At 36.4% G+C, this 21660-nt stretch overlaps 1 protein-coding gene across 3 annotated transcripts in view; it reads right to left on the bottom strand.

Moving 5' to 3' along the window:
• Positions 1-3049: 3049 nt before the first annotated feature.
• The window catches only part of LOC306846013 (E3 ubiquitin-protein ligase rnf213-alpha-like), a 58351-nt gene continuing 39740 nt past the window's right edge, over positions 3050-21660 (bottom strand). For all 3 annotated transcript variants that reach the window (XM_079379070.1, XM_079379069.1, XM_079379068.1), the window contains 17 exons: positions 21353-21595; positions 21202-21277; positions 18965-18999; positions 18722-18822; positions 16832-16988; positions 16434-16608; positions 16243-16337; positions 15653-15904; positions 15266-15398; positions 14958-15041; positions 13497-13677; positions 7135-7336; positions 6846-6923; positions 6472-6669; positions 5978-6067; positions 5711-5889; positions 3050-4208 (listed from right to left, as the gene is read on the bottom strand). In XM_079379070.1, coding sequence (XP_079235196.1) covers positions 4055-4208; positions 5711-5889; positions 5978-6067; positions 6472-6669; positions 6846-6923; positions 7135-7336; positions 13497-13677; positions 14958-15041; positions 15266-15398; positions 15653-15904; positions 16243-16337; positions 16434-16608; positions 16832-16988; positions 18722-18822; positions 18965-18999; positions 21202-21277; positions 21353-21595 — 2433 coding nt within the window. In that variant the 3' untranslated portion in view covers positions 3050-4054. The remainder of the gene's footprint in view (positions 4209-5710; positions 5890-5977; positions 6068-6471; positions 6670-6845; positions 6924-7134; positions 7337-13496; positions 13678-14957; positions 15042-15265; positions 15399-15652; positions 15905-16242; positions 16338-16433; positions 16609-16831; positions 16989-18721; positions 18823-18964; positions 19000-21201; positions 21278-21352; positions 21596-21660) is intronic.

Raw genomic sequence — 21660 nt, forward strand, 5'->3', positions numbered from 1 at the left:
AACCCACCCAAACAATAAATAATAATAAAATTGACGTTTGGAATGGGCTCTGTTTATTTCATCAAGACCAAGAATTGTGTTGACAGTAAACAAAACTAAATTGGTTTAAAGAACCAATACATATTGTGACACTTCAATGTACTATTACATAGTCATTCAGACACAGTCATTGTGTCATTCAGTAATCATCATAAATTTCACACTGTCTGTACCTTGTCTTACTGAGTGAAAGCCATACAAATCATGCAATGCATGCAATGCAAATCATAGACCTAATTTGTAAATCTCTGTGTCAAACATTTCTCATCTTTGTCAGGTGCTAAACATCAGTAATGTGCATGCCATCTTGTACAGTACATGATTCATGTTGATCTTTCCCTGCACATCACCCTCAGTTGTGCAAGAATTGCCTGTATTTGTTCCATGCAGGCTGTTCTAATGTATCTTTCAGCCTTCATGTAACTGAATGTCATTAATTTGGACTAAATGTTAATGTCTTAATTTAAGGTCATGGTAATTATATGTATTGTTTACAAAATTAAATTGTATATTTACCAAACACCATCCATTTCAGACACCAGGGGCCCGTTTCAGAAAGGAGGTTAAGTGAAAACTCTATGTTAACCCTGAAATCAGGGAAACTCTGGGTTTTCCGTTTCAAAATGGGAGGTTTGTCAAACCCGGGAAAGCAGGGTAAGTCAAGCCCGTTTCTGGAAGAGAGGTAACTTATACTCAGAGTCAGTTACCGTGGTAACTTACTCTGTGAACCTAACCTGGTCGGGAGCAGGTTTTCTTTGGTAAACCCAGAGTTTCTTTCGGTCTCCTCCCCCTTTTTAAAGTGTAAGCGATGTTTTAATACCTCATTCATTCATTCACGCCGCAAAATTTGGAAAATAAAATAAATTTTAATAATTTTTTTTCACTCCGTCAAAGAGGAGTATCACAGGACTGTAGGTCAGTGGTGTAGCAATGGGTTTAAATGAGGCTAATCTGATAAATGATGTTTACTTGATAACATCTTTCTGTGACCTGTGGAAGTAACCCGAAATAATCAGAATTTCCTTCAGGATTTCCAGTGTGGTTGGATGCATTGATGACAAGCATGATTACTGTATGAAATGGAAGGATGCCAGATGGAGGGGTATACGAGCCATAACCACCACTACAACTGTTAAATAAGCAAATTATTAAAAATTTTTGGTCATCTTTATTTCCTAATACAAAAGCAAAAGTTATTATTTTTACTTTTGGATTTTAGAAATCTTCCAATACTTGACCATCTCCTCTTCATCTGTCAGTGGTGCTGGTCCAGGTTCTCCCTCTGCCTTCTTGTCAGTAGTTAATTTTATTACTCTAATTAAGAAATGTAACAGGTTGGATTAGAGCATATTTAATTTTGTGAAAAGAGTGTTAGACTATGTGGAAAAAGCTGCAGCGCATTGAAATAGACACTGAATGATATTTAATGTCAAATGTCTGTAAAGTCATTTAGCCCACACCCATGAACCTTTCATGTTTAAAGCTTTATTCAATTGTGTTTTTATACTTCATTTTTAGCTGCTGCCATGTTCCTGTTTCTTTTTCAGTCTTTTTAATTTTTTTTTTTTTGTGGCCATGAGATACCATTAAAATGAATATTAGTTCAATAATTTACAGTTTTCACCTCAGATATTATAACAGTTATTAAGTTATAGACAGTTATTAAGAATTAATGTTACGCATTGACAGAGGTACGCGCGCTGACGTCTTTTTGGCGGGAGCTGTTGCCATGGTGAATCGTAATTTCGGTGCTCTGCTGATCATGACTTTTCATAGTCGTGGTGCACGCGCTTAACTCAGTCAACCTACTTAGAGTTGAGTAAACTAACTCAGTTCAGCTGTTCTGTAACCGAAAACTCAGAGTTTCCCATCTCAGAGTAAGTCAACTCAGAGTTCAAGTTTAAACTCAGAGTTGGTTGAACCTCCTTATTGAAACGGGCCCCTGATCATTTCATTGTCTAAATGTCCCATAATGCCAGGATATTTGTTTAATGTTTTATAACATATAAACATTAACAGCGTTAACAATATGAATGTTATTAGATTCTAGGAATGGTAGGCACAAAGGTGTGTTACTGTTCCAAGTCTCAGTGTTCAGATCAGTATGCTCAATCATGTGTCCTTGATCAATCACTGTGTATATTTTTTTTATACTGTGTTGTAAATAAAATAGAAATAATCAAAAACCCACACTATTTTACTCTCGTTGCACTCTTTCTCAGTCACTTTCATATTGATGGCCCATTATGGCATGTCTCTCATCACTAAATATTCATGGCCATTGTCACTGGATATGCCTTAAGACAAATCATGTCTTATTAAAAGAAAACAATATATTGATTGAACTTTTCTGAGTAAAAAGGATGATTTTCATATCATTTTGTAGTAAACTAAACTTCGTGTAAAAACTCTAGTCTACCACATCGAATTCTCAAAAGTCTTGTGAACAAATATTATGCATGTGTTTTATGGCCTTATTTCAGTGACTTGTTTCACTAAGCACGCATAAACGTTGTTTTCTCAAAAACAAACATGTACATTCATGCTGCTCACATATTATTGTAGCCCAGTTTGTGCTGATTACAGTGTTACCAGACTTTAGCCATTAATATGTTTTTAAGATACTGAAAAACCCCCACAAATGTCAGGGCATGTCAAAACTTCTCCAAGACCCCTGGAGTTGCATTGTCAAATGGTAATAGTTTGGTGTCAAGTTGTGTGATTTTGAACCACACAAAACACAAGTTATTTAACATGTTTCAGCTGTCCATCTTTTCCAGCTATACATGGTCTACCTGCGCTGTGCATGGGCTTCAGACAGTGGACAGTGTTTTCCCAAGTATCAGCCCTTATGTAGGGAGAATGTATTAAAGGGAACATGTATTTTAATTTTTTTGCACACAAGAAGTGGTGACATACTGCCAAGTATGGTGACCCATACTCGGAATTCGTGCTCTGCATTTAACCCATCCAACGTGCACACACACAGCAGTGAACACACACACACCGTGAACACACACCCGGAGCAGTGGGCAGCCATTTATTTTAACTCTCCAGAATGTCCGTCTTCTAGACTTAGCTCCAAGCATACTGTAAATAAGCATCAGTCGATACAACGACTGGTAGATCAATGTTCCACAGCTTCTTAGGGCATATCTGTTAGGGCAATCTGTCAAATTATACATTTAAAAACTATATCTGAAAATATATTATTTTACTGGGGGCGGGGTGTCATCTTCTAAACAAATCAAAATCTTTTAACATTCTTGTTATACAACATGCCAACATTGAAGTGGAGGTAAACATTTAATAACTCTTTATTCAATCCATGTTAGTCACAGAAGAAGTAAACATCTGCACACAGCATTTTTCTAGCATACATGATACACAGAAACATTGTTTTTAGGATAGTAAAAGCACAGAAAAAATGCAATGAAAAATGAAGTTAGAAATTCCTGAAAAGGTGTTCCATAAAAACAAAAAATATATATCTTTTACAGCTATGTAACTACATTAACCAAAAAACATACTATCAAAAACATGGACAAAAACAAAGACATGGACATAAGTGCATCCAGGTCTGGGCTCATGATGTGGAGTGTATATTTCAACAATCAACAGTTCACATTCTTAAATGGGTGTATGTATCTTAAAGTAACAAGTAAACAAATAAAGAAGGGATAGTTAAGCAATTGTTGGCAACTTCCAAACAAAACAGAGAAAATACATGTCACAGCAAAAAAGTTACACTTATTACAAAATATAGAAAGTTCAAAAGAATCATAAGTTGTATTGTACTTGCTAATTATCTGAGAGATTACTTTGACAGATTGTACCTTAAGATTGTACAGCATAAAATGCTTTTTATAAAGTAGCAAATATGCATACTGTGCCTCAGGTGCACAAAAGGCACTGATTTCACAAGTTTATACTGACGTTATTTGTAAATCAATTGTAAGTTTTCCCTGACATGAGAGTGACTGGGTAAGACTTCATACTGTACTTCATACAGAATCTATCTTTGGTTTCTTTCTTGTCTGAGAAGAACAGAGAACTTCCATGTGTCGGTGTACTGTGAGAGCAGGATCTCTTCAGGGAAGAACTCGTCCACCTCAGGAGGAATGTCCAGATCTTTACGCTCCAAGTAGGACACAACAGTGTCTTTAAGACTGGAAGACAGACAGAATTTAGTGAGTTATGATAGATTTTCATGTTCAACAGGACCTTTAGAGTACACCACCACAATCTTAACAAGGCACCCATGGATTCTGCTCTGCAGATTGCTGTAGAATACAAAACCCATCTTAATTAACTTTGATTATCTTGAGTATAGTATTTTCAGTGTAATACTTTTTGCCACCACAATTTTATAGATTTGTTTTTGTAAACTGCATACAAATTTGTGGACAATGAAAGAAGAAAATTATATTCAGACAGCTTTTTGGTCAATAACTTGTATATATAAAAAACCATGCATAACCATGCAAGGATTTTTCTGAAGAACAGCAGGCAGTTTAACTGTTCAGGACAAACAAGGAACTCATGAACAACTATCACTAAACAAAAAAAAAAAAAAAAAACAGAAAAAACAGCTTTGGATCGTTCAGGTAACAACCTGAACTTAAGAATCAAGTGTATGTAAACTTTTGAACGGGGTCATTTTTATAAATTCAACTATTATTTTCTCTTGTGGACTATATGTAAACATCTTTTATGTGAAATATCTTATTCAGGTCAGTACTAAATAAACAATAACATGCATTTTGTATGATCCGTCTTATTCTGGTAAAATAATTAATATTTTGCAGATTCTGAAAGTGTAAAGTTTTGACTTCAACTGTATATATATTTTGATATAGACATTTTTATGGATACATGCCATGGACACAGGACACTATTATAAAACAGATTCATAACTAAATAATATAAATATAAACAAATAAATTTCCCTCCAGTTTAAACAATGAAGCTATATATTTCTAGTTGAGCGTGATGAGTGTGTAGCACATAGTTTGGCCAGTTTCATGTTTTGGATAGCCTTCCCTAGCATACTGAAAACCACTGCGTCATAAATAAATGGTTATTTCAGATATTACTCTTACTAGGATAATTGAGTGTGTTTATATTCTACAAAACCAGTCAGAAATTACTTTTAGTAATTTAAAAAAACAAATAAGCTATTGCTATAGCTTGCAGTTCAGTAAGTGAGTCACATGTTTATTGATGAATAAACTGATGAATTCGTGAGTTTATTAAGTATTCGTCAGACTGATTCCAAAACCGTAATGTGAGTGAAAAGAAATCAGTGAAGGAAGGTGTGCTTTCAAGTAATTTGTTTGTGAATCAGACTACATTAGCATTTATTTGTACCATCCTCATGAGCTGCACTAAAACAAAAAATAAAAGATGTGTAATATTCTTATTACATTAACAAACTGGGTACATTTTATTTATGCTTGTGGCTCAGGAGAATCAGCACTGCACTAAACACTGGTATAAATCACTACACAAGCAATTCTTGAAAATGTTTCATTAACTGTTAAACTGCCTAAATAATGAACTGAAGCAAAAGTGAAACCCTCCCGCAAAAACCAACTGGTTGTGCACATTTGAAGAAAGCAAAATTTAGAACAAAAGTTGCAGCACTTGTAATATTCCTATTAGGTCTCACCCCCAGTCAGGCTTAAAGGTGTCCGTGGCTTTTGGGTTTTTCAGGACCAAAAACAGGAACTCATGCATCTCCAACAGGAAGGCATCAGCACTGGACTTAGTGAAAAAACTAGTGAGCAGCCTCTTGTGTTCCTCCTGCAAAGGAAGTTTGTACTCTTTGCTGATGCCCACAAACGGGTCCTGAAGAGCAGATGAACAAAGTCATTACCACATACAAGCTCAATAAAAGCACAAGACAGAATACTATATACTGTGCTGAGTGTCTCACCCTCTTCAGACGTAGCATTGTCTCTGATTTCAGAGAGCTGAGCAGCTGCCACAGTGCCACACAGTGTTTCAAGCTACACCTACTTAATGCCTGCGCACACAATTATCACATACAGGTATCACACATTGCCAGAAAACAGATTAGTCAGAGGGGTCAATTAGTGAGACTGACATGTCGCGATTTCAGTGTGTACTACTTGTTAATGCTATGATGTATGTAGGTCTTTTTTTAGCATCTTGCATCACAAACACTGTGAAATACTTTTACCTTGATGTTAACTTAAAAAGCAAAGTTTAAATATCTCAAGGCCTCTTCTGTTCCATCTAACAGTTTTTTTAAACACAAGAATGTGTGTTAAACCCCCCTAAGAGAAACATGTCTGTAATGACATTAAACTAATCTAAATAAACAGGACTTCCTTAAGACCAGTGAGGATAGCATCCACTGCTTAAAAATAATAAATGCAGACATGCACAAGTGTGTACATGACCAACCTTGAAGACATGTGGGGCCATGTGGTCAGTCATCTGTAGCACCTCCTTCAAATAAATGCTCAGCTGCATGTGTGGATCTCCCCCTGTCATGGCGAGGAAACCCAGGGCCAGTTCGACTGTGGACAGGGCCTCATACACGTCACTGTAGGACTGCAGCTCCTTCACGAGGTCATACTGTGTCAGAGGCTGCAATGACTCCTTTGGATACACAATAATATAACGGCTTGTGAGACAGGACAATGGATGTAATGGATATAATTTATTTTAAAAGTTGCATTTAAACAATATTAATATTCATTAAGAGCATTTTGGGACCTACAATAACATAATATCAATGTATAAACATCTATAATGTAATAAATAATATAACTTACTTGTTGAACTTTGCTCTTAACGTCTTTAAATATGATCTCATAATTTCTGTCCTGTCTGTTCACCAGTGTTGGAATACCCTGAAACATGAAAAGACAAAAACACAAAACAAAACCAAAATAAATGTAATTTTACTCATTTATCTACTCTACTGGTTGTCAATCCTGAAGAACTACTAAAAAATACACCCAAATCAACATCTGACTCTACTCAATTTGTTGTCAAGCCTGAAGAAATCCTGAAAACACATCTGAACAGGCATTTTTCAGCTCTTGTGGTGCTGTGACGTACATTAAGGGTGATGTGTGGTTTTCCCTGTAGAAAGCGGGTGAGGATCTGCTGCTGAATCTTGGGCAGGTCGTACTCCGCCAGGGTTTCCTGCCCACGCTCCATCCTGTATTGGCAGTTGGACAGCACCAAAGGCAGCACATCCCGCTCATACTCATAACGTATCACGTGCAGCTCCGTCAGGTCACCTGGGCTTACCGTGTAACTGGAAGGAAACAGGACAGAGAATGACCTGGAGGTGCCTAACTGGGAAATTGTGTGTGGTGGGCTAAAAGCTGCTAAATTTAACCGCTAGCTCACAGTGACTCAGGGTTCTGAATCACTGTGAAATTGGAAAACCAATATAAAATTGGAAAACCAATTTTATATAAAAAATTTTATATACCAATATATATAAAAAAAAAAACACCAATCAAAACAATAAAATAGCATACAAAGACATAATACATTACATTTACATTACATTAAATTTAGTCATTTAGCAGATGCTTTTATCCAAAGCGACTTATGCAAATGAGGACAATAGAAGCAATCAAAACCAACAAAAGAGCAACAACATGCAAGTGCTATGACAAGTTTTGGTTAGCCTAACGCAGTACACATAGCAAGGTGTTTTTAAAAAAGGTGTCATAGCAAGGTGTTTTTAAAAAAAAAAAAAACAAGCAGATAGAAAAGAAAAAAAGACAGCTAGTGTTAGTTTTTCAAGAAAAGCTAGCAGTTAGAGAATAAATATGCAATTGATAGAGGGTCAAGTGTGTGTGTTTTTTTCTAAATAAAAAGACGTCAGATAAGTAAAATAGAATTAGAATTGATAGTTTTAGAGTTAGCGGGTCAAATAAAGATAATGAATAATGATAATACATAGAGAGAAAAAAAGCTAAGGATGACTCGCATATTATAAGCCTTCTCTAAAAGGAAGGCTTTAAGTTTTACTTTAAACCAGAGCTCTGAACCGGTTCAAGGAATGAAAACAAAAACCAGAAAATAATGAAATTTTGACAGTAACAGAACCAGAAACAAAATCAAATTTTATAGTTCCGAACAGAATCAAAAATTTGAAATGGCCATTAACCGGTTAATAATGTTATTTTATCGTTCCATTTAATATTTGAAATTTGCTGTCAACCAATAATGAATTCAAGTAGTAGGCTACGGCCTATATTGCAAATGTGGCGCTGATGCGTCCAACGCGTGAAATGCTCGTCCGCGCTCAGCTGTGAACTCGTCAATGGCAATGCACCGGCATTAGATTAGTTTATCCGAAGATAGTGTTAGATGGATTCAACAGATCACACGCACCTGCAGCGTGTCTGTGAATGGAGAAAACAGAATAAAACTATAGGCTTACATAAAAAGGAATATATATATATATATATATATATATATATATATATATATATATATATATATATATATATATATAGGCCTATGAACGAAATATACATAATATTGCCAGAAGTATTGGGTCACCCCCTTCATTAGAATGTTTAAGCATATAAAGATATTCTAGGGAATTGTGTGTTTCTAATTTTATAGCAACAGTTTGGACAGGACCCTTTTCTATTCTAACATGACAGTGCCTCTGTGTATAAGGCACGGTTCAAAAAGACATTGATTGAGAGATTGATTCAGTCAGTGTGGAAGAACTTGACTGGTCTGCAGAAAGCCAAGTCCTGATCCCAGCTGAACACCTCTGGTGTGACTTTAAATGACAGGATTGTACTGGGTGACCCAGTACTTTTGGCAATATAGTGTAATTTACACTTAAAGATTAACAAAACGAAAGAAAGAAGCTGAGTTTCTGAGTTTTTGTGACACAATCCAAAGTTCACAGAAATGAAAACGACAGCAGAAAATAGTTTTCTTTATTTTGTCGCTTAACGCACAAACAGTCAACATATTTTTGCGATAGCCTATTGCAACCTGTTCATTACCAAAATTACAGTATCATTATCAAAATTCATTATAAAAATACAGTTAAAGAACCATATATATAAGTAGCACTGGTCCATTGTGCATTCAGCGTGACCACTAAGCTGATATGCGAAGGATGATGATCGATGCGAGTGAAGTACAAAGCCTATTTCATATATAATAATATTTTAGCATCCAGATACGTTGCAAACATTTTGTGGCGAATGGCTTTACATTTATATAGCCAAAACGCTTTAAAAATCGCCTTAACTTTAGAGGATTTGTTGTGGAGAGAAGGGAACTTTAACTGTTTATAATGTTTGTAAACATTTTGCTTTTACCGGCATTTTAGCCTACATTACTTCTGAATGTAGGCCTAATCATAAAATGCGATGTGAGCCTATGTGACTTTGCCTATGTTTTTTTTTTCTCTCAAAACGCAATTTTTTAAGAGTAGCGTTTAACAATGCAGCAAACATTTTTAAATATCTTGAAAAAATACTTTAATGTCTTTAAAGCGTTAGCAGATTTTCTCTTTTGTTTACTAGGCTACATTTGGCCAAAATCTATAAAAGACGATGCTGTATTGGCTATAATTAAATGCAGCGTGTTGTTGTTTTTTTCTTTCTTTTTGAGCAAAGAAAACTCTGTACTTTATTATCATTATTATTATAGGCAAAAAAAAAAAGAAAAAAAAAAAACGTTATTAACCGGTTTCGGAACGATGATGATACATGAGAAACGCAGGAACAGAAATGTTAAAATATCGATTCTGCTCGGAGTGAACCGATTTATATTTGTTAAAATCTGTAGTGATTATCCTAATAGATAAAGGGTAGGATATTCCACAATTGGGGGCCCAGGGGTTAAAGCAATAAAAAAATCCTCAGCCTTATTCCGGGGAAAGGACGAGGTGGGGAAGCACATACAAATCATGCAATGACTGTGGCAACTTTAACATTTGAAACGGTACTATAGCAAAGTTATTGCTTTGCTAACTCAAACAGATTTTTTTCATGAATATATGGTTGATCTGAAGAATGAAAGCTATAAAATACACTTGGAAAATTATGAGCTGTATCATCACTTATCAACACTAAGGGTGTGACAATACACTTAGCTCACGAGATGAGACAAAATATAAATACTTGGTTCACTAGAACGAGACAATACTTTACAAATATTTTGTCATTTGAAAATATCTTAAAAATAGTATTCTTTTAATTACAAAAAGTAAAACAATGCAGTTGTATTTTGAAATATTTTAATCTAGGGCTGTAACTAATTATTTTGGTAATCAAGTAATCTGATGATTATTTTGACAATTGAGTAATATGATATTTTTTTAGTAACACAAACAGGCCTAATTGAAAACCAAGCTTTATTATGACTTTATATAAACTAATGAATGAGGCAATAATAATTGGCTCAAATAAAATATCAAAACCATGGTTTTATTGAACACTGTTAAATTGAAAACTGTTATGTAATATGCCTATACCTATGCCTATAATATGCCTGTACATTATGCACCATAAATAACAGTAAGTACATCATGTATTATAACAAATACCTGCAGAGGGCGCCAACGGCCTGGTGACGTTTCACTATACAGTGTGATTAAACAACGTTTAAATACATTATTTTAATATTTGGCCACATGCAAACTCAGCAACTTTTATTTTGAAATAGTGATGTACAATAAATGGCATATTTAGAAGCAGGTTGATGTATTCTCCTGTGTTGGCAAAGGGAGGAGCGTCTCCCTGCAGCCCAGAAGATCCAGGGGGCGTGGTTGGATCCAGATCCAACTCCTCCCACCTTACATATTCCTAAACCTACCCATCTCCACCCCCTGATCACTAAACCCACCCATCTCCTACCCCTAAAGCCCCGTTCAGACTACACAATATTTTTTTTTGGTTACGACAGTCACGGTGTCAGATTATGCGATTTTGACTCATAAAATCTTGTCGTGTCGTGAACAAGAAACATGTCAGTCTATACGATGCTATCCGAGCATTCATTCTTTGAATGCCGTCATTAACAAGGTACAAGACAGAAGGTGCTATGAGTTTAAACAAACAAAAGCTAGCAAATAGCGCGTTTTGTCCTGTCTTGTCATCAGAAAACTCCAAAAAAGAAAGAAAACCTGACAATGGACATAAGTCTGGATGACATGAAGAGGATGGTATGGACTGTCTAAGAGAACTGAGGTAAAATATATTTTATCTTTTTTTTTACTGTGTAGGCCCTCATCATAAATGCAGGAGTATTGTTGCCGTAGCTCCACGAACATTTGCTTCATTGTAAAATTACAGATGCCATTAAATGACTGATGCCATTGTCTCATGTCTTCATTTTGACATGTTTGAAAGTTTGTTGAAAGGCGCTTCTGTGCTCCTATTGGCCAGTGTCACAAATGTAATGGAACTTGTCGTGTACGACGGAAAAAATATTAAACATGCTAGTATTTCTGTGTTGATGTTGCGAAGTGTCGCAGAGGTGTCGTGTACTATGACACACTACACGAGAGGAAACGATTGAATCATACGTCCTGACGCCCATTGTCGTTTACGAATCCCCACGACACCCTAGGTCCAAGCAGATCGTGGCAAAATCGGGCTAAAATCGTGTAGTCTGAACGGGGCTTCAACCTACAAATCTCCACCCCCTAGATGTGGATCCAACCACGCCCCCTGGATCTTGTGGGCTGCAGCGAGCCCTACTTGGGCAAAGGTTTATAAATGATTTATGTTGCAAATCTAGTGAGATAATGCACACTGTTTTTCCAGATGAACGTTAAGCAATTCAAATTCACAGCATATGCAGAGGAAGAGTTTAGCCCCTTTCACACATACAGTCTTCACTGGTAAATTACCGGTAAGTTAACGTTACCATCAGGACCTTTTCAAAAATCCTGCTAAATTTGTTCTGGCAATCATATCATTCTTACGGAGATGACATGATTACTCTGAGCTGCTTACAAAGCTCCGCTGCTTTTTAATTAGTTTTTCTATGTAAATATGTGCTAGATGGACATCTTTGACCATTGCTCCTCACAGCTTTTTACTTTACTTACTTACTTTACTTTTGTCATTTAGCAGACGCTTTTGTCCAAAGCGATAACAACGTTGCATATAACAACATTTCAATAATAAACACATAAATGAAAAAACTAAAATAAAAACCGATACTTCTATCCCTTGCCGGTGTCCCTGCCTGGTGGAGTCGCACGGTAGAGTTGATGGTATTTACACTCTTTACTTTTTACTTTTGTCATATAGCAGACTCTTTTGTCCAAAGCGACTTACAAATAAGAAAAAGTAACTAAAACTAAAAGTTACAACTCTATAAATACTATATACCCACAAATTAAATAAAATTGACATGCATATAACAACATTTCAATAATAAACATATAAATGAAAAAGCTAAAATAAAAAGCGATACTTCTGTCCCTGCCCGGTGGAGTCGCGCGGTAGAGTTGATGGTCTTTACACTCTTCGGTCTTCACACTAAGAGGGCTTCACACGACGACTGCTGCGACCGCTGCCGCGGTATAATAACCTTTTTTTATACCAATCCAACAAATCACCATTTCAATTCAGCTGGACCCACTTTCCTGTTTATCAACTAAAAATGGCCAAGCAAGTGCACACACTGACAAGATACGCGATACAGTACGAGACCAAACGCGATTTCAGCAACTCTCAACACAGTAAACAAAATAAGCTTTTTGTCGTCGCGGTTCTCCATTCATCAGGTCTCTGATAACTATTATGCGCGTCTCGTGTTTATAAGAGCAAAAAAAAATCTTATTGGCTAGGAATGATAATTTGGTTGAGAGTGAAAGCTGCGCTCCTCCTCTCCATTGGTAGGTGAACTCATGGACTCATGGTAGGAATTTTTTTTTTCCCGCAGCCAAATGCTGCACGCCAGGGATCCGGCACGGTGCCGGAGAACTTTAAGCCCTGCAACCCATTTAAGACCTTAAAAACAGAGTAAAATCTTAAACTCTATTCTAAAACACAACGGCAACCAATGCAGAGAAAATAAGACGGGTGTAATATGGTCATATTTACATGTGCCAGCAAGAAGTCTATTAGCTGCATTTTGGACTTTGGACATTGATTTAAGTTGCCAGAGACAGCTAATGGTCCAAACACAATTGCCTCAGTATTGCTTTAGTACATTGTAACAGCAAAATAATCTGTTGTTTTTAATGAAACTCTTTAAGAACATGTACATTTTCTGAATAACATTAAATCAGTAAACATTAAGACTCATGGTATGAAATATCTCTCATAGCCACAAATGGTACATGATGAGTTATGTCATGATGATTAATACTTAGGGTTGTGGGTTTGCTGAAGTCAGTAACTCATGAGCAGTGACTACTATATCAAACACCACAAATGACATGGGACTAAATTTGCTGAATCTCTTACCCAGACTCCTCTCCAGTGTATCTTTCAACAGTGTAGATGAGATCGTTGTGCAGGGTGATGAGGTAGCTGACGAGGGCAGTGGAGCACAGGCCCAGGCCGCTTCTTTGCGGCAGCAGCACCTGCATGTCTGCGTCCAGATCCAGATCCTCCCGAGTGTAATCGTGCGGCAGCTTTATCTCTCCTGACACAAACAGACCATCAGACGCATCAATCAATGGAAAAAAAGAATAGACATCTGTCGAATAAATTACTGCCCAGTGGTTTAAAGTGTAAAGAAAGTGGTCACGACAGTGTTGTTACTTATTGTTTCAATAAGTCTGTCACGAATCTGGTCCATGCTCTTCCGGACAATCACCACCAGAGGTCACCTGTTCACCACATTGACCCTCACACTACACAGCACACTGGACTTCAGTTCCCACAATGCATTGCACAGATCACAGCTGTCACCATTCACACATCACACACACCTGATGCTCATTATCACACACTATTTAAGCCTGGGACTTGCTCTTGCTGGGGGCCGAGTATTATTTGCATTTATCACTCTCTTAGCGATAGCAAATTTACATAGCCATTGTCATAGTCATAGTCTTGCCTTGTTTTCCTGCCGTGTTTGACCCTGCTCGTGTTTCCTGGATTTACCCTTCGCTTCTGCCGTTTGGACTCTGTTCGCTCCCCGTTTGGATTATTGCTCTTGTCTCTGGATTATCTCTCTGCCTTGCCCCTTTGGATACTGTTCGCCGATCGTCGACCCACGCTTGCTCCACGGATTGCTTTGTCTTGCCTCCACCATACCTGTTTGCCACTGTCTGACCCTGCCTGGTTACTGACCATGTTTGGTAATAAAGCTTTGCATATGGATCCGCACGTCTCACGTCTCGTCAGCCCCGTTATAAAGTCAGTGAATGCTTGTGAATATTTGGATTTATGCACTGATTATTTATAAAATCTGATCACAATTTAATTAACAATTATAGACAAACAAATCTGATTAAACTAATCATGTTCAAAGTTGTACTTTTCACATATCTATTGAATACTTTATTTAATCACCAACAGTGTATGGTGAAGAAAGCTGCAACTGAATTTTCTACATTTGCAGACAAGGTATCCTACCTACTTATGAATAACTTAATAGATCTTTACCATTGGTAACCAGGCTTTGTGTGCCTTAAAATAAAGGGCAGAGCAGCTTCCAATCTTATCTCCTTAACTGACTTCAATTAGCTTCAGGAAAAGTCATATCAGAGGTTAACTTGCAGTAGTTTATCCAGCCTGCTATGTCAATGAACAATCAGTGTCTTCAATAAAATTTTGAAAAGTGTTTTGTGTTATTAGTTAAGTCAGACTGTGTTTGTCTATAATTGTGACTTGATGAAGATCAGACAATATTTTAATACAGAAATCCAGTTATTTTCACAAACTTATGCTTGCCGTTGTAGGTAGGAGATGATTTACCTGTGGTAGCCAGAGATGCCCTAATTTGGTTCCAAGTTGATATAAAGATTTTTATGCGCTTTTCATACCAAGCAGTGAGTGAAGCTGTTGAATGAAAACATGGCACAATCATTATGTTTGCAATGAAAGTAAACTTTATTATTAGAGAAATGGCATATGCTTGCATGACTGCTGAAAATATTTGTGCTGAAATGGGCTTACTGAAATTATTAACAACAATGAAATGATCATAGACCAATCATAAATATCTCCATACTGACTCAACACTTTCCCATGGCAAATCATCACTAATATCACCATATTAGTACCTGCTTTCTGATTTTGCAGGAACTCTCCAATGGTGTTGTAGTTTAGCTCTGTCATGTTCTGGAACTTTTTTACCAAATCCCACTGGAGAACCAAGATGTCTGGAAGGAACCGCACCAGCCGTAGCTCTGCTTCCTGAAATATACAGCTTTACAGTTTCTGTTTTCTCTAAAATTTTTTGCCATTATTACAGATTTTTTCCTAATTAGCATGCTAAAACAAAATAAACTATGGCTGGCCCTTCATAAGACTAGCATCAAAGTCAACCATGCTAACAGTCAAAGGACTGTCTACACAACATAAACAATCTGTCTAGAAAGCAGGCATCATGAAAAGCATTCTCTGGTTGTTAAACTAATGAGAAACACTCTGGTTGATAAATATCTTACCCTCTGAAGGAACCTCCAGAGCACTGGTAAGTTGTCCCGGCCACTGTTTTGCTCCACAATGTGGGTCAAACTCAACATTGAGACCTTCCTTCTGCAGCTCCAGATGGATGAATTATGGATGAGGGAGTTCCGGGGCAGAGAGCGAAGGAAAAGCCCTGGCTCCCCAAATGTCAACTTCATCACTGGATTAGAAGACACTCGCTCATCCTTCCTGATGAAGGCGTTCACTTCCTTTAGCTGATGCTCCAAAACCTGAGAGAAATATCAAAGAATGGAAAATAATAATTTAGCTAATCTAAGGGTTATGAGAAGTTTCTACTACTGAGGTCATTAATGTAACAATTAATCAACAGCTCTTAATCAACCATTCAGGTTTTACTTTTTTGTTAGGCCCAGTGTTATAAAACAACTACTCAACGATGAAAATGTTTTTAAATGTAAATAAATTTGTCAATCCATTTTATAAGCAATGAAAAATAAGGGAAACAAATGGAAAATAAAGCATGATTTACACACTAAAAGATGCAAAAAACTTTAAGTTGCTTAATGCATTCTGGGTTCTGCGATGTACTAAAAGATGACTTGTTCACCTTCAGCTGATGTGTGATGACATCATTATTCATGGCATTTTCCCATCCATTTCTTGCATTTTTAGTGGAAAGGTTTGGATCGTAAGGAACAGGCCCTGTTTAGAATAACAAAATGTTATGTTTCTTGAATTTCTGAGGGAGGAGATCAATATGGCCAGTGACAAATGTAAGATGAGGTGTGGGACTCTTACACTGGCTGGTCTGATGGGGATCCAGTAGACTGTGGATGGTCAAATGGATTGAACTGACTGTATCATCCAGCCCTTTGCCAAGAGCTCTGCTTAGTTGCTCCATGTCCTTCAAAAGATGGGCCATCAGGAATGGGCCAGGATCCAGCACAGCAGGCTTGATGATCTGGATGAGACTCTTAAGAGAAACATGCAAGAATATGGGATGAATATAGTTAAAGGTGCTGTCTGGTTAAAGAGCTGGGTCTGGTTCCTGATACATTTCCTCAGTTCTTCAAACACATGTGTATTTCTTTTGGATGTATTTAATGTATGCATCACATGTATCAATACTCAAAACCACAATTAGCATATGATCATGATATATATGTATCAAACAGCAGGCAGAAAGAATGTAATACCCGTGGGTTGTTCTGAGCTCCCAGCAGCATGGACATGTGTGTGAGCAGTCTGAGAAGAGCGAAGGGGGCAGGTGACATATTCTTAGTGTCCTGCATGTCAGGTTGGTCACGACGCTGTGCATCACCCAGAATGTGACCCGACTGAGTACGGTCCCCTCTGCAAAGAGGTACAATTGCCTCAAATTGATTAAAACAATTACCTGTAAGAATTACCTCTAAAAAGATACCATCCACATCTCTACAAATAATTATTATGGCTAATAAATGACTAAATTTAAAAACAAAAAAATCCTTAGTCAAAACCGGTTCAACAGGTACAGTAGTCATTTATATAAGGAATGACACATAGGAATGTATAGTGTGCAAGTCAATACTGCAAAATAAATCCCAAAATTTTAATTAAAATGCTAATTTTGTATAGTTCAATAGAACTTTATGGTAAGGTTTTATATGTTAACATTAATTACAATATTTTACATGAAATAATACTCCTAAATAATTATTAATTATGTTTAGTTAATGTCTTCATATATTAATGCATTTTTAACCTTTAACCTGTTAACCTTCGCCCCCATTGTGGGCCTCACAGGTGAAAATAACCTACCTCAATTAAAATGGTAACAGTTTGTGACAAAGTGTGCTACACAAACAAATTAGGTATCTTTGGAAAAAAGACACTCTATGCTTTACTATCTATCATCCAGAGTTGATAATGCTCAAAAAGATAAAAAGTTATAGACACTGACGTGAAAAATATTTTTTCACACTGAATGTTTTTTTATTTCATATACAAATACATGAAATAAGTCCTGGAGCAATCCAGAAAAGTAATGGATTGAAAGCCACATGTCTCATGAGTTCATATTTCAAATTTGAAGACGATACCATGAAAAATGAGATTCCTGCAATATTTTTTCTGAAACTATTTATAGTCCCCCCACCACCCTGTTTGAGGAAAAATAACCACCAAATGGATTGCAGAATTATTTTAGTCATTATACATGTTCCTGCATAGTTTTTCAATTATAAAATAATAGACAGATTTATTTGAGCACTAAAAAATACAAAAATAATTATTTGAGTAATAAAAAAGGAAAAAAAATGGAAAAAAATGCTTTGTATATAGTAGTAGTATTCTGATTGCCAGACATGAAGTGATATTGGCAGACATGGTCATAGAGTCAGTAATCACACGCTGATGTGCTTCCATTCAGATGATAATCAAACAGATGGTCCATATAATCAATAATAGCTGATCATTGAATCACAATGATAGACTTTTTTTTTTCTGAGACTTTTTTTTTCCGTGGACGGTATCATTCTGTTTGTAAAACTGTATGCTACAGCACCGTGTTGTTTTATTATCACCAAGACGCTGTTTTTGAGCGTAATTTATTCCATAACGGACGCGAACAATAACTCTCCCGAAGAAATGAAATGTAAACAAAGGAATATTCATCCTTATTACAACGTTATTGTTTCGCTGGACAAAAAGTGCTCGCTGGGATGTTGTTCTGTGGACCCTTACCTGTCTAACTAAACTGGGATTTCAGCAGTGGACGCGTTTGTGACTCGTTATTACAGTGATAAAGGTACGTACAGCTTTTTTATTCTGCCTGTTTTGATGTGTACTGCTTACACAAATGTAGCAAATACATTCCTTATAAGCTTTCCATCGGAAAACAGCGATCTGTCGTCGATGCTTGAGGCTTAGACCTTCAGAATGATATATAGTTTGTCAAGATTAACGATATTCTTTCACGTTAAATTCATTCATAAACATTAAACTAGTGGGGAAAAAAATGCTTCAGTGCGCTGTCGCTCTGGTAAACGTTAACAGGTTAAGGTAAAAAAGAGAAAAAACAAGCATTAATTGCAAGAGTAACTCACTGTATCTGCATGGCTTGGAAGCCTTGAATAGGATTGTGGTTGGTGCCACCTATTTGTGCGTCACAGTCTGGACAGCGACCAACCTCCATGGGTCGACCACACTGGACAGATAACAGAAAGAAAATCATGTTTTAATTTTAAAAAGAAGAAAAAATACACTAATCTAATTCTGTGCTCTGTGACAATTAATGTTTAGTTAATGCAGCATTAATGCAAATCAGGAATTAAGTTACATGACCCTACCTCACCAACAGTGCATGGATGACCATTAGGACAGACTATAAAACACAAAAGGACACCAGAGATTAGGATATGTTGATATATAATCCTCTCAATGAAAAATGTCACGTCAATGGCAAGGACCTGTTAAAATTCCAGTTCCCTTGGACCCCATTAGGGCTGGGTATCGTTCAAAAATGTTCGATACCGATACCAATACCTTGAGTTCGATACCGGTTCCTGAACGATACTTTTTTCGATACCAATTTTAAGAAAACAGTTTTAACAAGATTACATTATCTAAAAAAACTTTGGTTTTATTTATTTCAGCTTGTTGACATGTATACAGACTCAAAAACTCATCTCCTGAGCCACTGCACAAAGAAACAAAATATAGCCAACACAAAAAATCAGTACAAATAATTTTAATAAAGCTCAAATAGTTTTCAGTTTACACTAGTGCGTGCTCGTTTTAAAACGCATAGCTCAGACAGAATCATCATTTCTATTCATTTATTCTAGGTTGTTAAAGACTTCAAGAAATTTAAAATCTTTATCCACTTTGTGGATGTTTTTATTTTCTTTAACAATGTTTTATTGTTATTAAATTCTATGTTGTAGTATGTCTAATTATTGGAATGCATAAAAACTACTTAGTTTATTCAAATTTATTCTTAAAACAGCCTTATGAAATGTTTTCTTTTTCCTCAGAAATTCTGTTCTGTATCTGGTTTTCAAATGAAGGCATAAAACATTAATTTAATTTTTCTTTTAAATTATTGAAAATAAAACTTTATTTATTTATTTTGGCAAACAAAATGTTACTATTAAAATTAAAACATGGAAGAAATGTTGTGTGATCATTAATAAAAAAAAATAAGAGTTTTAATAATTTTAATAGTAGCCTAGTAGTAGCAGTATGTACACTCTGCTGAACAATATTAATTTATTTCTGCCGCAGTGTCTTCCAAGTTAATCCGAACTTTTATTTTGACGGGTTTCCGGGAATACCTTTACAGTTCTGTGTGTATATGATATGACGCAAGTTTTACTCAAATCAAACGGTAAAATGCTGATGAAGTGACTCTCAGAGCAGTTCTAGAGCTGTTGTTCATGTGTTTATGTCCTCATTTAGTGAGACGGCAGACGCTGAAATGTCACGCGAGCTTCAGTCTGTGTCAAGTAAGCGAAACTGCGCGATATAGAGAGCAGACTGCTCCGTACGCTTTCGAATCGCTCTCGCGGATGTCAAACACTGATCAATCAGCACCGTCACTTCTAGTCAAACACACCTAGTGCTGCAGGCTTATTGGCTCACTGACGTTAATGAGATTAAACCCTTAGGTATCGAAATTTGGTACCGAACGACAAGACGTTTTTCGATACTCGGTGGTATCGAGGCAATTCGGTCGGTGCCTAAAAAGTATCGAACTCGATACCCAGCCCTAGACCCCATGGTGACTCAAAAAAGATTATCAATTTTACTTTATTAATACATGCATTCTGGTCTTGTAAACAATTCTTCAGTATTTTTTTTTTCTTTTCATCATCTTTTATTAAACTACTTAAAAGTAAAATAAAAAGTTAAAAAAGGACGTTAAATAACTTGCTCCATCTCTGAAATTACTTTTCTTTTTCACTGACATCACAAGGCCCTCTCATTTTCTACCTCTCCCTTCTAGCCACTCCATTCAGGTACAATATGTACTGTAAATCACCAATTTTTTTTTTTTTTTTTTTACAAACCAATCAATTCCGGGTGGAGAAAATCCTGCTATACATTTTTCTTTCTTTTTTTTAATATCCCATTTCACTCTAAAATATGTCATATCAGAAGAATAATATGGTTTGTGAAATCAGTTTCATTTTATTTTAACATAGCACACTTTTGTGGAATTTAATTCTGTAAGAAATTATATTACCAATATCAATAGGCATACATTATTGCTTTTGCTGTTATTTTAGGCATTACAACAGAGGCATTACAACTCAATACAACAGAAAATTACATTTTATGCAACACCCAGGCAAACACAGTCAAATATATTATCCTAAACTCCTAAAGTTCTGATAATGAAGTTATTTTTAGTTATCACTGCATTAACACGAGCTAGAACAGGGTAACATAACGTAAATTAATATAGCATTTCTGGTCAGATATTAACCACTGGGTTTTCAAGTGCACTGAATTTTTACAGGTCTTGAATTTTGCATGACACTGGCAAATTCTATAGCAGCACAGATAAACAGAATCCACTCACAATACCACTGAAGTTGTCCCATGGCCTGCTGGGCAACTGCCAACATGTCATCAGGCATAGTTGGGATGAATGAAGCCTGTCAGGAGAACATGATAGAAATATCACACCCAAACACATTTTAGACACCATGTAAAGGGTGAAGGGTTCATACCATCATGTTGTTTGGGGACAGTGCCAGTTGCTGCAGTGGCTTAAGTAAAGGCAGATTTCCACACAGCAGTACTGCAGCCATGTGAACCGTGACCTCTACCAGCACAAATTCTCTGCCTGAGGTCTGTGGTTGTACACGCAGAGCATGAAGATCATTTTTCACCAGCGCTTGAGCAAATGCCCTCATTTCATTATTGACTAACACTTCTGAGCTTCTGATAAAATCCTCGAGGCCAGCACATTGCTATAGAAAACAACATGAATATCAGACACATGGCAGTGATACACATTTATCAAAAAATCCATAGA

The sequence above is a fragment of the Barbus barbus genome (assembly GCF_936440315.1).
Source record: "Barbus barbus genome assembly, chromosome: 3".
Taxonomy (NCBI): domain Eukaryota; kingdom Metazoa; phylum Chordata; class Actinopteri; order Cypriniformes; family Cyprinidae; genus Barbus; species Barbus barbus.